This window comes from Misgurnus anguillicaudatus, chromosome 18 (assembly GCF_027580225.2).
Source record: "Misgurnus anguillicaudatus chromosome 18, ASM2758022v2, whole genome shotgun sequence".
In the NCBI taxonomy this organism is placed as follows: Eukaryota; Metazoa; Chordata; class Actinopteri; order Cypriniformes; family Cobitidae; genus Misgurnus; species Misgurnus anguillicaudatus.
The window spans coordinates 13,405,902-13,424,739 of record NC_073354.2 but is presented as its reverse complement, the minus strand read 5'-3'; the positions used below and the strand labels follow the sequence as shown (position 1 = coordinate 13,424,739).

The 18,838-nt window shown below is 34.6% G+C and overlaps 1 protein-coding gene across 1 annotated transcript; it reads right to left on the bottom strand.

The window, feature by feature from the left end:
* Positions 1–5,224: 5,224 nt before the first annotated feature.
* On the bottom strand, positions 5,225–18,032 carry dhcr24 (24-dehydrocholesterol reductase). The gene is made up of 9 exons (XM_055186523.2): positions 17,637–18,032; positions 17,097–17,252; positions 16,669–16,774; positions 11,078–11,196; positions 10,002–10,265; positions 9,744–9,887; positions 7,045–7,242; positions 6,505–6,683; positions 5,225–6,433 (listed from the first exon to the last, which is right to left on the bottom strand). Exons 1-9 carry the CDS (start codon positions 17,865–17,867, stop codon positions 6,280–6,282), a joined length of 1,551 nt encoding a protein of 516 aa, XP_055042498.2. The 5' UTR covers positions 17,868–18,032; the 3' UTR covers positions 5,225–6,279.
* Positions 18,033–18,838: the final 806 nt, after the last annotated feature.

Below are 18,838 nucleotides of genomic sequence, written 5' to 3'. Positions count from 1 at the left end.
ACCCCAGGGGTTTCATGAACGTTTGGAAAGATGAAAGGTGTAGGTTTGTGTATGTTTGCTCAATAGGAGACGTCTTACAGAGCCCTGATGCTTTTAAAAGATGTGCTGGACAGAAACCATAAAAACTTGAAGATGTGAAGGTAGATATTTCAGTCACTAGAGGGAGACATGTCAATGGTTTCACCTACTTAGCCTTTAAATTAATATTGTTAAGAGTTTACAACTAAAATGCAATCTATTTTATTTATTTTTTCAATTAATTCTAAATCAGATGTAATAAAAATATAAAATTGAGCCTGACTGATAATGTTTTAAGTTTTTAGTGTGAAAGTGTTGTGTTTGGCATCTGCTGATCTTTAAATTTGTTAGCAGGCATCTTTAGACAGTTATCACTTGTCATCCGAGCAAGCAACAACATGTTAGCTCTATTTGTTTATTTGCTCCTGGAGAACACAGCTCTATCTTTATGTTGTTACCTAAGACCAATATTTTATAAACAGTTAAAACATGCTTCACAAATCTCCACATTTTTTAAAATAAAGTAACAGTAATACCAATGTGAAATACAACTCATTTGCAATAAAGTTAATCATATTTATTCAATATTTATTCAATCATTTATATGTGACCCTGGACCACGAAACCAGTCTTATAGGTAGCCTATTTTTGCAGCAAAATCCAAAAATATATTTTATGGGTCAAAAATATCATTAATCAAAGATCATGTTTCATGACGTTTCAAGATATTTTGTAAATTTCCTTCCATAATATTATGTGTTGCTTAGGACTTCATTTGGACAACTTTAAAGTTGATTTTCTCAATATTTAGATTTGATTGGACCCTCAGATTCAAAATTTTCAAATAGTTGTATCTCGGTAGAATATTGCCCTATCCTAAGAAACCATTTAAATGAAAAGCTTTCAGATTATAAAAAAATGACCCTTACGACTGGTTTTGTGGTCCAGGGTCACATATTTATTTATTGTATAAAGTCATAATTTCTGTGCAACAGATTTCCCCTTGTACACATCTGTAGATATCCTGTGGAGCTACAGTATTAATATATTTTCTGTTTTTATACATATTTTATAAAAATTATTTGATATATTTGTATTTTGGAATATAATATTATAGCCCTTTTGTTGTATTTTTGTAGCCTTGAAGCTTGCTGTGTGGCAATAAAAGCTCATTCTAAATCTGTTTCCAAAACACTTCACATATTATTAAGATCACTACACATCATGCAATTTTTCCCATAACAGAACATGATGCGTGCAAAAATCTACAATATGTAATTTTTCATAATTTTCAATATGTAATCTTGTTTTCTAGGTAAAAGATCAAAACATCCAAAGAATAAGTTAAATATACTTGAGAACCAAACTGCATTTTTAAGAATTGTTTAAACCCGAACTTATATTTGGATTCCATGGGCCCTATTTTAACATCTAAGCGCATGGTCTAAAAGCGCAAAGCGCAACGTCTAAATGGGCGTGTCCGAATCCACTTTTGCTAATTTAACGACGGGAGAAATGGTTTGTGCGCCGAGCGCATGGTCGAAAAGGGTTGGTCCTATTTTTTTAATGATTAATGGGAGTATTTTGGGCGTAACGTGCAATAAACCAATGAGAGTCTCATCTCTCATCCCCTTTAAAAACCTGTTGGCGCTATGTCTAATGATGACGGGCTTTGTAAACTGAAAAACTAAGCGGAGGAAGAAGATCCCCAGTTTAAGAATAATGTTAAATAATTGTGTTGTTTTTCACTTGTATTTTTATTAAAACCTTTAAATCCTGTTTTCTTTTAATCACGGAAGTAAAAAAAAACAGGCTTTTAATTGCTTTAAATGTATGGCTATCCAAAATCATCAAAAAAATAAATAATTTACAAGTATTTAAGAAAAGGTTTACTGTAAAAATACTTTATTTGTTAAAACAGGAGATAAAGAATTTACAAACGGCTCTCTGCAAGGTTCAGCACTTGGACAGCGTCACAAGTTTTTTTAAGCATTACTTAAAAATGTATCTCATCTCACCATATCCACAGGTACAGAGTCATCATCATATACAATAAATCCGTGAGGTAGCATTTAAAAACATTTTAAAATAGATGCATTTGTTTAAACTTTAAAGCAAAGCATTTATTTACTTACCAGGCTGCAGGTGAAGCAGGTCTTTGTCCCTTCTAACGTCTCATTGGTCCTCATTTATGTCTAAGAAACTCAATAATAATCTTTTACATTCAATCCTTTAATCTTTCATATTTAAAAACTTTTTGTGATGCTGTGCATTCATGTGTGTGTGATAAGCAAACCCGCGTTGTCCTCCCGTTTATAGGCGCATATTATGGCCTCTTTAAATAACAAAAAAACCTATTGCGCCATTGACTTTAGACCAGGTTTTTGTTGGTCAATGTCGTAGTCTATTTTAGTGGCCTCAAAATAGCAACGCGCTAACAATGCGCCTGAACACACCTCGTTTTCAGACCAGAACGCCCATGGGCGCAAAATGCATTTGCTATTTAAACAACGCGGCGCTAAACGTGAAAATTATAATTGCGCAGGGTGGAAACTAGCAAAAGACATTTGCGTCGCGCATTGCGCAGGGTGTAAGATAGAGCCCCATGTGTTTTAAGGATATTTCAATATTTTTACTGGACAAAAATACTGATTAGTGAAATAGCTTTTTCTGGTGCAACAACTTGTAGCTTCTGTTTCATGTCAGGGACATAGAGATACTTAAACTGCCTGAATAGTACAAACACGTACATGTACTGTAGTGAGAGATGCATTTGTATCCAAAATAATTTGTATTGAAATAAATTCTCAAAGAATATATTTATTACGAAAATATTTTCCTAAACCCCTGATGCCCCAGATGTAAAAAAAAACAAAAAACAGTTTACTCATATTTTCTATTTTAGATGAGGGAAACATGCATGCATTATAAATGTGACAAAAAGAGATACAAGTTTTTGGATGTAGGAATTCTGTGAATTAAAAGGCACAAACGTGCAATACCCATCAAATGAAAAAGGGATGACTCCTCACAAAACATTTACTAAGAATAAACAATGTTATGGGTGTGACATTTTTCCATTATGGACATGACAATTCTAGAAATGTGCACTATGAAAAATAATAAAAAATATTAACAGACTTTGTATGGGTATTTTAACCAAATATCTGAGATGTTTGTGGTTGTAAAAAGTTAACTTTTCATAATAAGGTTTGACATTTGCATAAAATTTCCCAGCAATTATTAAATTGTGCCTAGGTTATGATATAACCGCTTCTCCTAAAATAAATTTCAATAAACTGTGGCTGATGTCATTATCAGAAAGATGTTCTCTTGAAGCAATGATGTCAATTAATATCCCATAAAGTAGACTGCTGAATAAGATTTTATTGATCATAATGTGATGTCGTCATGTTGCTGGGAGAAATTGGGAGTCATTAATGTTCTTCTGGACCACAGGGTTTTCCTGTGGCCTCCAGATGGACCTTTACAGAAGAGTGCTTGTGTTCTTACAGTCTTCTGTATTTCTTACCCATCCAGTCAATTCACACACTGAGCACTACACTGTAAAAAAGATTTGTTGTTTAAAAACTAAAAAAAAGTGTCTATGCTGCCTTAAAATTATGAGTTCATTCAACTTATTATAGTTGAATCTGTGAATTAAAAGATTTGAGCAAAGCATTCGACACTATAAATCGTCTACTACTGTCAAAATCATACAACTATGGCATAAGGGGTCTAGCGTATCAATGGCTTAAAAGTTATCTTAATAATAGGCAGCAGTTTGTTCAAATTAATGATCTAAGATCTGAGTTAAAAGAGATAAGATGTGGAGTTCCACAAGGGTCTGTTTTAGGCCCATTACTTTTCATTTTGTTTATTAATGATCTTTGTGAAGTGTCTAAGGTGGTACAGTTTTTGATGTTTGCTGATGATACCAACATTTTTTGTCCTGGAAATAATTTGTTAGAAATTATAGAAAATATAAATTCAGAAATGGGAAAAATTAAGCTGTGGTTTGATAAAAATAAACTATGTTTAAATTGGGAAAAAACTAAATACATGATTTTTGGTAATTGTAAAAGGAAGGAAAAGGTAAGAATATCAATTCAAGGAAATGATATAGAACGAGTTAATGAGATAAAATTTTTAGGTGTTATTTTGGATGAAAAATTGAATTGGAAAGATCACATAGTATATATTAAGAATAAAATTTGTAAAAGTATTGGGGTCTTGTATAAAGTTAAAGATGTTTTAGATTATTCTATATTGCTGATGTTGTACAATTCCCTAATTGTTCCATACTTTGGTTATTGCATAGAAGTCTGGGGTAATACATACCTGACTAATACAAAACCTCTTTATTTGTTACAAAAAAAGCTTTAAGGATTATTAATAAGTTAGGCTATAGAGAACACACTAATAGTTTATATATAAAATCTGGACTTCTAAAATTTAAAGATCTGGTTGATTTGAAGATTTTGATTTTTATGTGGAAAGCTAAGCAGAGAGTTTTGCCTATGGATATACAAAATTTATTTACTTTGGTATCAGAAGATTATGGCCACAGAAGGCAGTATTATTTTAAAATTCATTTTGCACATACCACGCAAAAGCAGAGGTGTTTGTCCATTTATGGAGTTAAATTGTGGAATACCTTGGACTATGGACTGCAATGCTGCAAAAGTATTTGTAAATTTAAGAACCTGTATAAGAAAAATATTCTGGAAGGTTATAAAAAAAATGATGACTAATATGGTTAAGAGGATGATAATTAAGTGAAAAGATAGGTGGTATTGATAATTTTTTTGGTGGTTGTGGTAAGGAGTGGGGTTAACTCATTTATGTAGTTTCTTTCTTTTCTTTTTTTTTTATTGTTGGTTTTGTTTTTTGTTTTTGTTGTTTTTTTTTTTTTTGTTTGTGGGTTTTTTTTTTTTTTTTTTGACTGTGCATACATAAGTGACAGGTATTATAAGATTTACTTCTTCTTCCTGTTTCTTTTCTTTTCGTTCATGTATGATATGAATGACTGAGATGAAATAAATGACCTATTAATATTATATTTTTTAAGTTAAATGAACAAATCTTTTTACAGTGTAGTGTTAAAGCAAAAGAAAACTATATATTGCCCTTGCAATGTAATTTCCATGTATCGTATGTGCAAGTTTTTATTAGTCAAAAATAATATAAACCAGGCAAAAAAAAAAACATTTAGAGTTGTTTTATTCTGTCACACATAATCACAGTGTTCAAAACAAACAAAAAATTAAAAACGTTATAAAATCAAAATTAGTTTTGTGTTTTTTAGTCAATATATACTTAGCTTTGAGACCATCTACGTGCTATACTCCTAAATGTTAACAGAATTAAATTTCTTTCTGGAAAATAGACCAAAATTATTGATGACTCATCCTGCACTACACAGATTATCCAATCAGATGCTCTATGAAATGAAAACCGCAGGATTTTAAAAAGGCAAAAACAAGATCCATCTTCATAAGCTGTATAAGTGCAGTGCAGTATGTCAATGTAAGGCATATTTGGTCCCTATTTACTAGTTTACAACCCACAAGGAACTTGTGTAATATAAAAGTTTAATTAGTTCATAGAACTAAATACCGTTCTGAAACTTACAATAATCCAACATAACACAAGTCCAGTACAAACTTAAAAACCATAACTATGATTTGGAAGACAAATTATTGGTGAATACATTCATCCCAGGCTGAGTAGAGGTGTTTCAATGTTAGTGTTTAATAGACAAAATATCCCTTGAACATACCTCAGAAATAAATCAATATGCATTGTAGGTAGGCAACATTCACATGTTGAAAAATAGAGCTTCATTTCATGATAAAAGAGAATGCTTACTAATAAAAATATTATAACAATTCATATTTTAATTAATATCAAGTAAAGTACATATATACAATATATATAATTTACATTGTAATATATAATGCTTAACAGATCATTGAAATAGTAACAAATGTCATGAAACTTGATTGATATTCACATTTGAATGTACAAAATATACTGATCTGGCATTAGTGTATATATTTTTGTGAATTATTTATTAATTAAACATTTAATGTGTTACCTATGTGTAAAACACATAAAAATATGGGCTCTTATTTTTGTTTAACCTACAAAAATATCCACGTGGTGGGACATGAAAGAATTTATTTTTTGGCAATAGTCTATCCTAACTTGAAAAAGGTTTCCATTCTTTTAACAGTCACGTTTTAGGTAGAGACAAATTCAGTGTCGTGCAGACTTGCAAATTTTGTTATAGACTTCAGGAAATGCATCTTTACAGTCGAGTTGCTTTCTGAGTTTATGATACAATGTGCCATCGAACATCTCCCAGAATTCATCTCGTTCCATGTAAACATCAGCATACAACATCTGGAATCTAGAAACAAAAGCACATGTAAGGCGAAGATTTGTGTTACACACATATATATATGACAGATAATAACTAACCCATGAACGTCTCTGACAAACTTCTCCAGCTGGCGTGTGGACGCTGTGGCCTCAAAGTGCTTAACTTTGGGCTCCCCATATGCTCCAATATCAACATACAATTCATCTTTGTCTCCTTTAGGATGCACCATTCCTGGATGACTGGGCAGCATGAAGGGACATAACCACAGAGGATACACCTACAAATCACACACAGACCAATGAATGTATTACAAATAAAATGCTTGCAATATTTTTTATTTACATGTAATACTGTATAAATAAAAATAAAATATGTACATTTTGTAATTGAGTCAGCTTTTGTCTGATATACACATATGCATTTGGCAGACACTACAACTACCGCAAAGTCTCTTCTAGCAACGTGAACCGCAGGGCTTATTTTACTCATAAATCAAAATGGACTATTCTAACATCCATTAGAAATTCCAAAGGGAACTCATTAGCTTTCCGGGTTGGCCTCAAAACGGATGTCATGACTAAACAGCTTTACTGGAAGGCCATACATCATATCTCTATATACATGTGTCTGTGTATCACCTGTATGTCTTCATGGAAGCGCAGGATGGAGCTCTTGATGTGTTTCATGGGGACCAGCATGTCCTGTACCACATGGTGCTGCTCGTAGAGTTTGCGGATCGTCTCTCCTTGAGTGAGCTTCAGAAGAGAGATCTTAGGAGGAACCATCCAGCCGAACACGTACCGGAACAACGGATTGTTTCCGAATGGAATGATATCCTGAAAACACAGAGAACAAGAAAATTCAATGTATATAATATATAATGTACAAGGGGAATAAGCTATCAAATAAATGTACACGTGCTGACGGATCGATACTTTTGCAATCATCATAGGAATTGCTCACAGCAGATATGAGAATGCATCCACATTGTATCCCTTGTCCATCTATGCTTGAGCTGCATAATTTATTGAGTAATGTCAAACTGTACTAGACAATCAACAGACTAAGGAAGTTTTCCCACAGCTAATGGCACGATGAAAGGCTTTAGTGTATATAATGCCTCAAAACTGTGCCTATATGTGTGTGTGAGTGTAAAAGAGAAGGGCTCAAAGAGAGACAGAGAGGCGTGACCTGATTCAAAGGAAGAGAAAAAACATTTGTCTCTTGAACTATATGCATTATCGCACAAGTGAACAATGCCAAAGCTAATGGATGGAAGAACTGTTCGACTAAATGTCTCAAACTCTACGCTTGATAAACTTTAAATCTACACCACAGACTAGAAGCATATATGAAAGATGAAACCTGCAATGAGAAGCTGTCTGTTATAAATATTTCAAAACACCCCACAGATCTGTAAAACACAGCAATAATAAAATACAGTATAATGTAGGCATCATTGTGTAGAAAGTCAAACTTTTTTTCTGACTTTACACAATACTGGAAGTTTTATTTTAAAGTCTGTGTATTGCGATATTACTGTAAATATGTGTTCGGAGTTGGTCACAGCACAAAAAATGTGTTATTAATCACCCGGCCAAATTTGAATAATAAAAAGCCAAGTAAATAAAATAAAATATCATAATCTTGGAAAAATAAGCAGAATTATCTGCTCTCAAACGCTGGGGGGGGGATGTACCCTACGGCATAGCCTGACACAAAAATGTAATATCGCGTCAATTTTACGCAGACTGCAATTCCCAATTTCCATTTTCGCAACCAGGTAATATGCATTCAAAAACTCGCAATTAAGCAGGCAAACCACTTATGTTAATGCGCTCTAGTTGTAGTGTTATAATGTTAGGGGCGGGGCCATGCTCTGTGTTTCCAGCGCATCATCGAGCCAAGATTTCCAGCCCAACCAAAAATCCTAAACTAATGGTAAAAAAACTGTTTAAAGGTCTTAAGTCCAATTTTTTTACTTCTGTGTCAAGTGTACAGTGTAGCCAGTTACGCTCACACCATGCCGAGTCCCTATTTAGATGGTGGAATTTGTAAATTCCATAAGTAGACGTCAAACAATAGTATAAAAACAGCCAATTCACCACACCTTTAACATATTTTAAAAACTTTCTATACCCTTAAACATTGACAATTATCCTAAGTACTATGTAAACAGCAGCTACAGTCTCAAAATATTTGAAGAGTTTGGTTCCAAAACGCAATAAATGGCATTAAAAAATGAGTTACTGCGAAAATCAGTATTATATCAGGTCAGTATTTAAAAGTAAATTCTTAATTTTACGCTAATTCTATTATCCGCTGTGTTATTCTGTCATCTTTTCTCTCTTTTTCCCAAAACGCAATAAACGCCACTCCTCATTTTCTGCAGAATGCAATAAATCCGCTCCACAAATTACAGCCCACCATTCCACCCATTGTAAACAAACAATGGCGGCGCAATGAGTACATGGGATTCCGAGTTTTCCTCATCTACTTTGTACTTTGTGATCAACAAACAAACAAAAACAAAATAATACTTTAATGGCATTGATAAACCTGTGGTTGTTTTCTGTGAAGGGAAAGAAACGTAAGCCATCAACATCTACTAATTTACGCGAGAGGCACTTGGGAGCACTTGCTTGTTCTCCCGAAAACATCAAGCTTCTTATGCCAACACATTGACCCCAGAGGATCTTATTAAAAACTTTACATTATTTTACTCAAAGTCAACGAAAATCGAGAAGGACCAAAACATTTTACAGCTGATCGCTGTGAAAAATGTTAAACGACGACGTCCCAAGTATAACCGCAGCAATGACTATATGACAAAGTAAGTGTTTTGGTTAATGCCATTAATGATTTTTTTTTTTAAATCAGTCTATACCACTAGTTAACTAAATGAATATAACATGGCAAAGATGAATACACATTAATATATTGATTCAATAGATTTATAGCATTTTGAAAAAAAAAACTTGTCATGGATTTATTGCATTTTGTGGAAAAAATAATTTGTTTTCATAATAAATCTTTGAAAATCAAGTTATGGATTTGAATTTTTTATGTTTTTATAACCTAAAGATGCTATGTGAAAGTTTGTAACAGAAAATAGTGGTTTTCATCTTGTCACTTTCTTGGTATAGAAAACATGTTTTTACCGAAATTAGTCAAAATGGATTTATTGCATTTTGGAACCAAATTCTTCATATATGTACAGATTGCAAGATGCTTTGCATAAAAGCCAAATCCATAAATGTTTTAAACACAATAACCTATAAAAATACAACATGTCAATCATTTGTGTTGGTGAGTGCTGGTGTCTGGATATATTTACCTGTAATTCCCAGAAGATACTGCGGGTGTGTCTGTGATAGTAGTGTCTAAGTGGAATGTACTCCACCACAACACGGTTCTCCTTGAGGAAACCCTCCACATGTCTAAAGAACCATGGTTTGTAATAGTACCCTATACGGTTTGTCTAACAGACAAAGACAAAAAGAGACTCAAAGGATATTATACAATGATGTTTTATCATAAACATTTTAGGCTATTTAATAAAGGTGTGCAAGTATAACATCTAATTTGGACCTACCATCCCAGGCTCTGCATTGTCTGTCATGATGCCGGTCATAATCACGGCCTCATCCCGAGAGAACTGTAGTCCTTCTACAAACTGGTTGTTCTTATTGGCTGATTCTTTTGCAAACTTCTCACAAATAGCATCCAAGCCACGAACCGGCTCATAGCATAGCTTTACCCATTTCCGTGCTGGAATTATCCGGATCTCCGCCGCCACCAGAAATCCAAGGGTACCGCAGGACCAAGGAACCGCATAGAACAGGTCAGAGTTTTCTTTCTGTGAGCAGATAAACAAACATTACCAAATTATAAACATAACTCTTTAGATATAATGTTAAATGCACTTGGCATTAAAGTGTCTGATTAATGTAAATGAAATGTAAGACTCTTTGCATTAAAATTGGAAATGCATATAAAACCATTATGAAAAATCTTGTAGATTCAAGTTGTGTGGGTTAAACCGAATTAAGTCGAATTATCTGCTGATTTGCAAACACATTCAGACTGTTTCTCACACAAAGCTATTGTATTGCTTCAGATTGAGTTTGTGTTGCACATGAGTCTATGGTGCTTCAAGAGCCCCATTAAGATTCCTCAAATTTTTTTCCTTTTATGTTTTTTTTTTGGGGGGGGGGGGGTGAAACAAGTAACTAATATTCACATCAAGTAACCAAACTATTCGCATCAAGTCTGACATCAAAATTTTATCAGTATCTGAATAGGCATCTGAACTAAAATTTATACAATTTATTTTAGAGCAGCATGCAAATGTCAACACTTTTATGAAAAAAATACAGTTTTCTCAGATATTTGGGGGCTTAAATACCAGGTTTTTGTTTATTTTATATATTTTTTTATTCTTTTAAATTGTCACATCCATAACTAAAAAGTGCCACATCCATAGTGTTTCTTCCTCATAAATGCGCACATGAAAATAAAACGAAATATTATTTGTTCTTTGAAGTGCCAATATATTGGTAATAAAAACATTCTCTATGAAAATATATTTTAATTTTTTGACTGAAAATGTCATATCCATAACGCTAGAATTGCTATGTTTCTTTATCTACTGATCAAAAACAGACCCACCTCTGTGCAACGAACCAGACTACCATCAGCCAACACCAACTCATAGGCAACACAAATGTGCTGAAATAGGCCATAGATATGTGATGAAGACTCGATGCCTGTACCCATAACCAGCCCACCTGAAAAAAAAGACAATTACCAAATTACCAAAAACACTAATAAAATTATAAATGTACATTAAATATGGGCGTATCATATAACCTTCCTTTAAATCATAACGAACTGTGAAACTTATTTTTAACCTTTATTGTATTGTATTGATTTAATGGTGCTTTGATACACTCTAAAAACAAACGGTGCTATATAGCACCAAAAGTGGTTCTTTGCTCGTAATCATAGAAGAAGCGTTCTCCCTCATTTCTGTAATGGATTGCACATGTCCCAACCAGTCATAACAGTGAACCGGATATTGTCAATCAATTCATTTTTAAAGTCTATTTAACTCATTCTCCCTGCCATTGACGAGATATCTCGTCAATTATCCACCAGGTGGCGCACTTCCGCAATTTATACAACCCGGAAGTAGCGCCTCACGTGAAAGAGAAAGAACTCCGTGTATGTTTTAAAGATCGCTCTTCATCTGATCTCTATCAAAAGTCCTTCGCAAAAATTGAATTATCTCAGCTTTTTGCTCAAAATTGGGTGTTTTTGAAGAAACCTACCCATGTTAGAGAGGTGATTACAAGAGAACTAATGAAGGTAGGATGAAACGGTTTTTTTTTTTTTGAAAGCAGAGGGTCTGTTCTTTCATCTGATATATTGTTTGTTTATATATTTAAAGAAGAACATTTTCTGGAAGGCATTAAACTTTTGTGAAAATCATGAAAAATGCTGGCTGGCAACTTTTTTTTTTAAATGCTGGCGGGGAAAGAGTTCAAGTCAATTCAGAGAATTGTTTTTAAACACATTATAAATGTTTGAAATGTATTGCTGAAACACGTTACAAAGACTGTAAACTATGTAGTATTGCATTGTGAAGTTACACTGTTAAACAGGTTTAGTCACATTTCTGAGTTTAAAAGTTCAGAGAGACTGTAAATTATCTAGCAAAATTTTTGGCAAGAAAAATTAAGAATATGCACTTTTAAACCACAACTTCTCGTCTTGCACCAGCCGTGTGACACACCAAGCGCAAACTCGTAATGCGTAATGCTGTCAAAAAGTCACACTTTACATACTATATGTGAAACGCACATTTGTGGACAATTTTAATCAATAAACTGACACAAAGACATTAATAAGTATTATTCCACTTACAACAACATTGGAACGGTCCTCTTTCTTCACACTTGTAAACACTGAGGCGGTAGATTCGCACAAGTCATGCGTGACCTTTCGATGGGATGACGCCTTACGCGAGGTCGCGCTGGCGCGTCAAATGGATAGTTCAAGACGAGAAGTTGTGGTTTAAAAGTTTTTTTTTTTTAATTGAAAAAAACCTGAAATGTTTTCCTCAAAAAACTTCATTTCTTCTCAACGGAACAAAGAAAGACATCAACATTTTGGATGACATGAGGTTAAGTAAATTATCAAGATTATTTTTAAAAGAGTGAAGTTATCCTTTAAGTTACTCAGTCTACCTATTAAAATATTAAGATTTGACAAATAAAATATGAATTCTTATACATCCATTTAATTAATAGCTTAGACAAAATCATGAAATCTCTGCCTATGACTTTAAGTAGCTCCACCCACTGTGAACTCTCCATGGTCCAAAAATCTTAAAATACATTTTTTTAAGGTGCTTCCTGGTAAATTTGCAGCTGAACAGTCCCCATTAACTTTCATTATATTGAATGGCAAAGGAAAGTCATTTGTATGGATTTGTAAGTATTGTGGTGACGGACAAAATGATAAACATGCAATGGCTTCAAAAATTGTAATGAAGTAATATTCAAAAACAGTCCAAAGTAAAAATAAACAACCTTTAAAAACAAAAGGCATGATTGTACGTTAAAATGGAATTGATAAAGTTTCCAAGATACAGGAATCAACACATGAGGCCAGAAATATCTCTTATCATCCAACACATTACAAACACAACGTTCCCTTGTCTTATTACTAAATGCGTCTCTGTAGACATGAAATGAATTTGAAGAAGAGCAGTGTAAAACATTTCTCAGCCAGTAAGCAGTCTTCACTGAGATCTATAAACACTTTCAGCAATGGTACCCATATCCGTCCTAATCTAATCTGCGTCATTGCAACAGGGACTATGCTCATTCATAACCTAATTAGAAGCAGCCTCTGATGCACCACACACGACATACAATATCGATTAGGAGAAAACGTTATGCTCGATTTAAAGAAAGGGAATATCTGCGAGTGCTTAGAGACATTAAATAAATCTGTAACGAGGCGTGCATTGGGCATACAGATCTAAGATGACAGTCTTTAAATAAGTAGAGAGAAGTACATGCCGTTTATATTGTCCATTACAAAATGTTTAAATGCATCTAAATTAATTACATTTAATGCCACATTATAGCTGCATGATATTGAAGTAAAATGCAATATGCAATAACGTTCTAAATAATGTTTAGGCAATAGGCAATACGATAATGCAACATTATATAACTAATATATGTTCTGTGAGAAAAAAAACATAATTCTCTCTTGCCAGTCTCACCAGTTTATCTGCTATATATAACTATACATAATTATTTAGTTATTTTAATAAAAAATTTATTATTTGCAATATTCTGATCATTTGGATATCTTACAGCCATATGCCACATAAATACATTTTTGCTGTGATCTGGTTACAAGCAGAAATAACTTGACCAGGGATGTGCCCCATTAGAAACTCAATTTATACTAATTTAGTTTCTGAATCTGAATTAAATTTCAAATGAGGTACCAATTTTGTGTAACTGTGTTGAATGTCTTCTCAGTAAATTCTTCTAACTTATATATTTTAAACAAGTACCTGCTAGTTTATAATTGGTTTTCCTATACTGTAGCTCAACTGGCAGAGCATCTGTGTATTATCAGCCTAAAGATTCATGGGTTTAAAGATAAAATACTGTGAATACAATGCCCCTGTAGTCAATAATGTTATCACTTAATGCCGAGTTCAGACTGCACCATTTAAGCTCTGATTTTGACTCGGCTCGCTGACAGGTTTTGAGAAATCGCAGACAAATGCTCGAATTCACAGGCAAATCGATGCTTGTGCACGCGAGTGACAATCACACAGTGTGAATTATCAAAGACGTGATCTGAGAGAATTGACGACGAGTCGCCGACACGCGTGAGATATTTGGCATGCTAAATATCTGGACCTGTCGGCGATTCAAAATCATGCCGTGTGAAATGTGTTTTGACTGAAAATAACCTACAGCCAATGAGAGAGCAACATACAGGACAGCTGGAAGTTCGGGAGGAGTCTCTCCAAACATTTCCTCCTTCATAATCTTTATTTCTTCTTCTTTCAGCTGCAAATGAGCGCACATGCAATTTGTATGGTAAGCTTTTTGCGGGCTACCATTGTTAACAATAATCCCAGTCTCACGTGAGAACTCCGGTCTTGCCCGCGTGACCTCACGTTGTTTCCTTCGTGTCATTTCTCGCATGCGTTTGGTTGTGAGACGTAGTTGCGGACCGGGACAAGGTTGTCGGCGAATCTTCCTACGGTAAAGTCATGCAGTATGAAAACCCCTGTCGCCAATCCATCATGCAGTCTGAAACAGCAGCGACTGAACGCTACCCCAGATAGTCACGCAGTGTAAAAACATCTGTGACCCGACTAGTTTGAAAATCATGCAGTTTGAACTCAACATAAAACTCCTCTTTGAGCATCTTAAAAGTTTTTCCTTTAAAACAGCTTAAATACAACTCTACACCCTTGCCTTGTTTAGTATACACGGAACTATGAATATGCAAATTATGCTGCGTTCCAGGCAACCTGTAACCCGTAAATTACGACTTCAAAACCACGAGTCACGACTCTGAACTGGGAGTACATCGATCTAGTACGAGTTCACGGGTGGGAAGTCATGGGTTTGACTGCCATTCCAGTGAACTTTCACAGGTAGAAGGTTGTAAAAACACGGGTTACAGGCTGCATGGAACGCATAGAGTCGTGAGTCGTGGTTTTGAAGTCGTAATTCACGGGCTCAAAAACCTGCCTGGAACGCAGCATTAGTCCCCACCATCACTATTTCACACCACCGTGGACCATATATATGAAGAGTTTCATTGCAAAACGAGATAACCACCGTTTTTTTGTAAATAGATGCTACATTAACAGTTACCGAAGGCATAACTGCCAAGTCCAGTTTCACACAATATATGGTGCTGCACCCATATATACAGTGGCATCGGGTGACTTCTTTTTCGAGGGCGCACGAATACGAAGCTTGTCACAACATGTATTTAGCCCATCGTGTGTGGCTTGTCATGTCAAAATATGCGTTCGGCGCGTCATGCGAACCAATGTGCATAATGCGGCATGTCAAAATATGTGCCTGCTGTGGACGCTTCAAAGGGGGTTTATGATAAAAAGAGATGCTCACGTTTTACAATCTTATGTGTAATCAAAGTTTAGTGTTAAGGTAGTGTCTCGCGAGTATTTTGTGAACGTGAGCATCTCTTTTATCATAAATCCTTTCAATATTTTGAAATGATGAGCCACACACATAAAGGGCTAAATACTGTACCAAGGTTTCCCGCAGCACTTTTCAGTTTTGTCGGCCCACCTAAGCTGGGAAACCCTACCGCCTTAACTAGGTCGTAAAAATAAAAAATTCACTGCAAAAAAGGCCGCCAAGTGCATCTCGGAGAATAGCGCGGATGCTCTTCACACCGCGAGCATGCACACGCGCAACACGGCTGAAATGAGATAAAGTCGTGGTCCGTCTGGAGAATAGCCAGTTGATAAAACACGTGTCCGTGAGAACTGTAAGTGGACTTATGTTTTGGGTTTATTTAAGCCTGGTATTCTATTAGTCTAAAGTTCAAATTTAAAGTAAGTTAGCAGGTGATTTTGTTGTTTGAGCAACCTGCTAGCTAGGTTTCACGTGCCTGTTGATTAGATATAATTGTTCAGCGCTCTGCTCACATTATTTATGTGCATTATTTACATGCTACAGTAGTAACACTCTATCATCATTCGCCAGACGTTCTACAACATCTGCTTTAGTTTGTGTTTATTAACCCTTTAGTTTCACTTCATCACGCAGATATTCCCGTTAGAGGTAAAAACATTTAATTCATTAATAATCTAGTATGTGTTCATTTTTTATCATAGTTTTTTCAAAATTAAGTTTTATTCGAGTGTTTTAAATAAAAATATTTTTATTTTCATCATAATGCATACGCCCCGCCCCTTTGTTTGCCACACCCCCCCACCCAACCCTACCACCTTAACTAACAAATTTTCTGCGAGAAACCCTGTGTACATGTTGTGACGAGCTTCGCATTTGTGCGAAAAAACACCACATAGACATATAAACAACAAAACTTGATTTTCACAACAAGGGGACTTTAAATGTTATTATCTTAAACAAATAAAGACAAATAAATATGTATATAATTACACTGTTCTGCCGTGTAAATTACAATTATTTGTTTTTTCACCTAAAACCTACCAACAGTGAGGTCATCAAGCTCAGGCAACACAGGCAGTGTCCAGCCAATAGAGTTCAGTAGAGCAGTCACCTGACCCATGTTAGCTAAAGGTTCCACACGTACCACCTGAAAAATTGGGTAGAGTTAATACAAACGTCTTTTTGGTTGGAAAAATCTGCACAGTGCAAGTCAACAATTGTAACCCTGCCCATCAAAGCCCAGATAAAGCAATTTTTTGTGATTTTTACTGTTTTCCACCTAAAATCCTCCTACAAGAAAATATAACCTTGACATCTTTAAAGATGTCAAAGATTGAAATTAAAGTAAAATGAGTAAAATCAGACTTCCATGCTCCTAGTCCTAATCTCATAATTACATTATGACACTTTGTCTGGATTTCACAGACAGGGTCAAAAAAAGCATATCAGGCAAGAATGATGTCGGCCACCTGTCGTTTTGTGTCGACCTCCAGGATGTCCATCATGTTAATCATAATGTTTTTGTGTGTCTTCTTGTATTTTCCCACCCTAAGGGAAACAGTCAGCCATCCAGGACGACCTGTACACATGTGTTTCTTCCCTCCCTCTTTTTTCCATTCTCGCACCTGAAAACAAAACGTAAACAGTTAAAGTGCACCATAAAGTTTTAGAAAGTGGCCTTAATCTTTTTCAGCATTTTCTTTGCAGATTCAGTATGCAGAATTGTCACTTTCATGCATATTATTTTATAAAGTAGATATGATGTTATAACAGGTGCATTAATGGAGACTTTTACAGTATATAAATAATAAGTTACTGTAGAAAATGCACAGTGAAGAACTATTTTGCAAACATATTCACAACTTATTCATAAGGCATAAATATGTACTCCTGTTTTTCCATTAATGTTTAAATACGGAAACCCTCACTTTACTTTTTATTATTGGTATATAGACTTTTATAAGCCCAAAGACTTGAACAATGCATGCATGCCAAGGTTTTGCTGTTACCTGTCTCTGAATGTCTCTGACCCGTTGCTCGTGCTGCTTGGGCGCTGAGCACATCTTAAAAATAATCCACGCGCGCAGGTAATAGTATACATCAAAAATGACAGATAAGGGGAGGAGAAAGAGGCAAACGAAGATCCATCTCTGGTGTATCATCACGTACTCCAAGCCCTTTATTTTTATCCATACTAAAAGCAAAACAACCAACCCACCTAAATATAACAACGGACCCATTACGACAGCTTTTTATCACGAGACGTTTATTTTGCAAATGCCTTTTATAATAAATGTAAATAAAACGCATACATGAATACGGTCTGATAAACTGTGGTTTTATGCGGTTTCTTGTAATCCTGGTTTGATATTTCTCACGAGTATTTGCCGTGTGTTTTACTCTTTTCAGGAACGTGCATAGGTGGCTGTGGAAGAACTGCCTCTAATATGTTGCGATTGGTCGAGAGCCCGTCAATTCAGATGACGCCATTTGAAGCGTGCCGTCTGTTCGACCAATCACAGGGGAGAAACGGCGTCACACCATTGACACAGTAGCATGCGGTCATTATCATACAACAGTTTAGCAATGGGGCGATCAGATGCATTGTAACAGCACAGTTAGTACTATCTATCTAATCTGTGTGGATTATTAAACAGGAAAAATATTGACCTATTTAACAATTGATTAAGCTATAAGTATAAAGTATGTATTTTTCAGGTTGCCATTTAAACCTGCTATGTTTTTTTGTAAAGGTAAAACAAACAGAATTTTTTTTTTGTATTTCACGGAAGTTTTTATTGTTTTCAAAGAGCTTATTTTATTTTTATTGTAGAATACATATCACATGTGTACTGTAGTATACTTTTGTATTTACTATAATAAATTATAGTAATGTGTAGTATAGTGGTAAATGGTTAATAACTATTATGGTAGCCTATAATATGTTATATATAATAGTATGCTATACTAATGAATTGATAAGTTGTAGTAATTATTGTAGTATAGTAGGCTATTTGCTATGATAAAGCACTTTACTAACACCAAAACACTATAATATCTATAAAAAAAACTTACTATAATAAATCCTGAAGTACCGCAGTGTTTTTATATATGGGATAAACATAAATATCATTATGGAAGATATTACGATACATTAAAAAGTAAAACAAATTTACGTAGGAAGAAGAAAAGCATTACATTACATTTAAAT

Excerpts from the sequence above, each read along its gene's own strand:
- dhcr24 (XM_055186523.2), bottom strand. The coding sequence starts at position 17,867 with ATGGGTCCGTTGTTATATTTAGGTGGGTTGGTTGTTTTGCTTTTAGTA. Across the intron at positions 16,775-17,096 it reads AGGTCGACACAAAACGACAG|GTGGTACGTGTGGAACCTTT; the intron begins GTGGCCGACATC and ends CCAATTTTTCAG. Across the intron at positions 9,888-10,001 it reads ACAATGCAGAGCCTGGGATG|ACAAACCGTATAGGGTACTA; the intron begins GTAGGTCCAAAT and ends TTTGTCTGTTAG.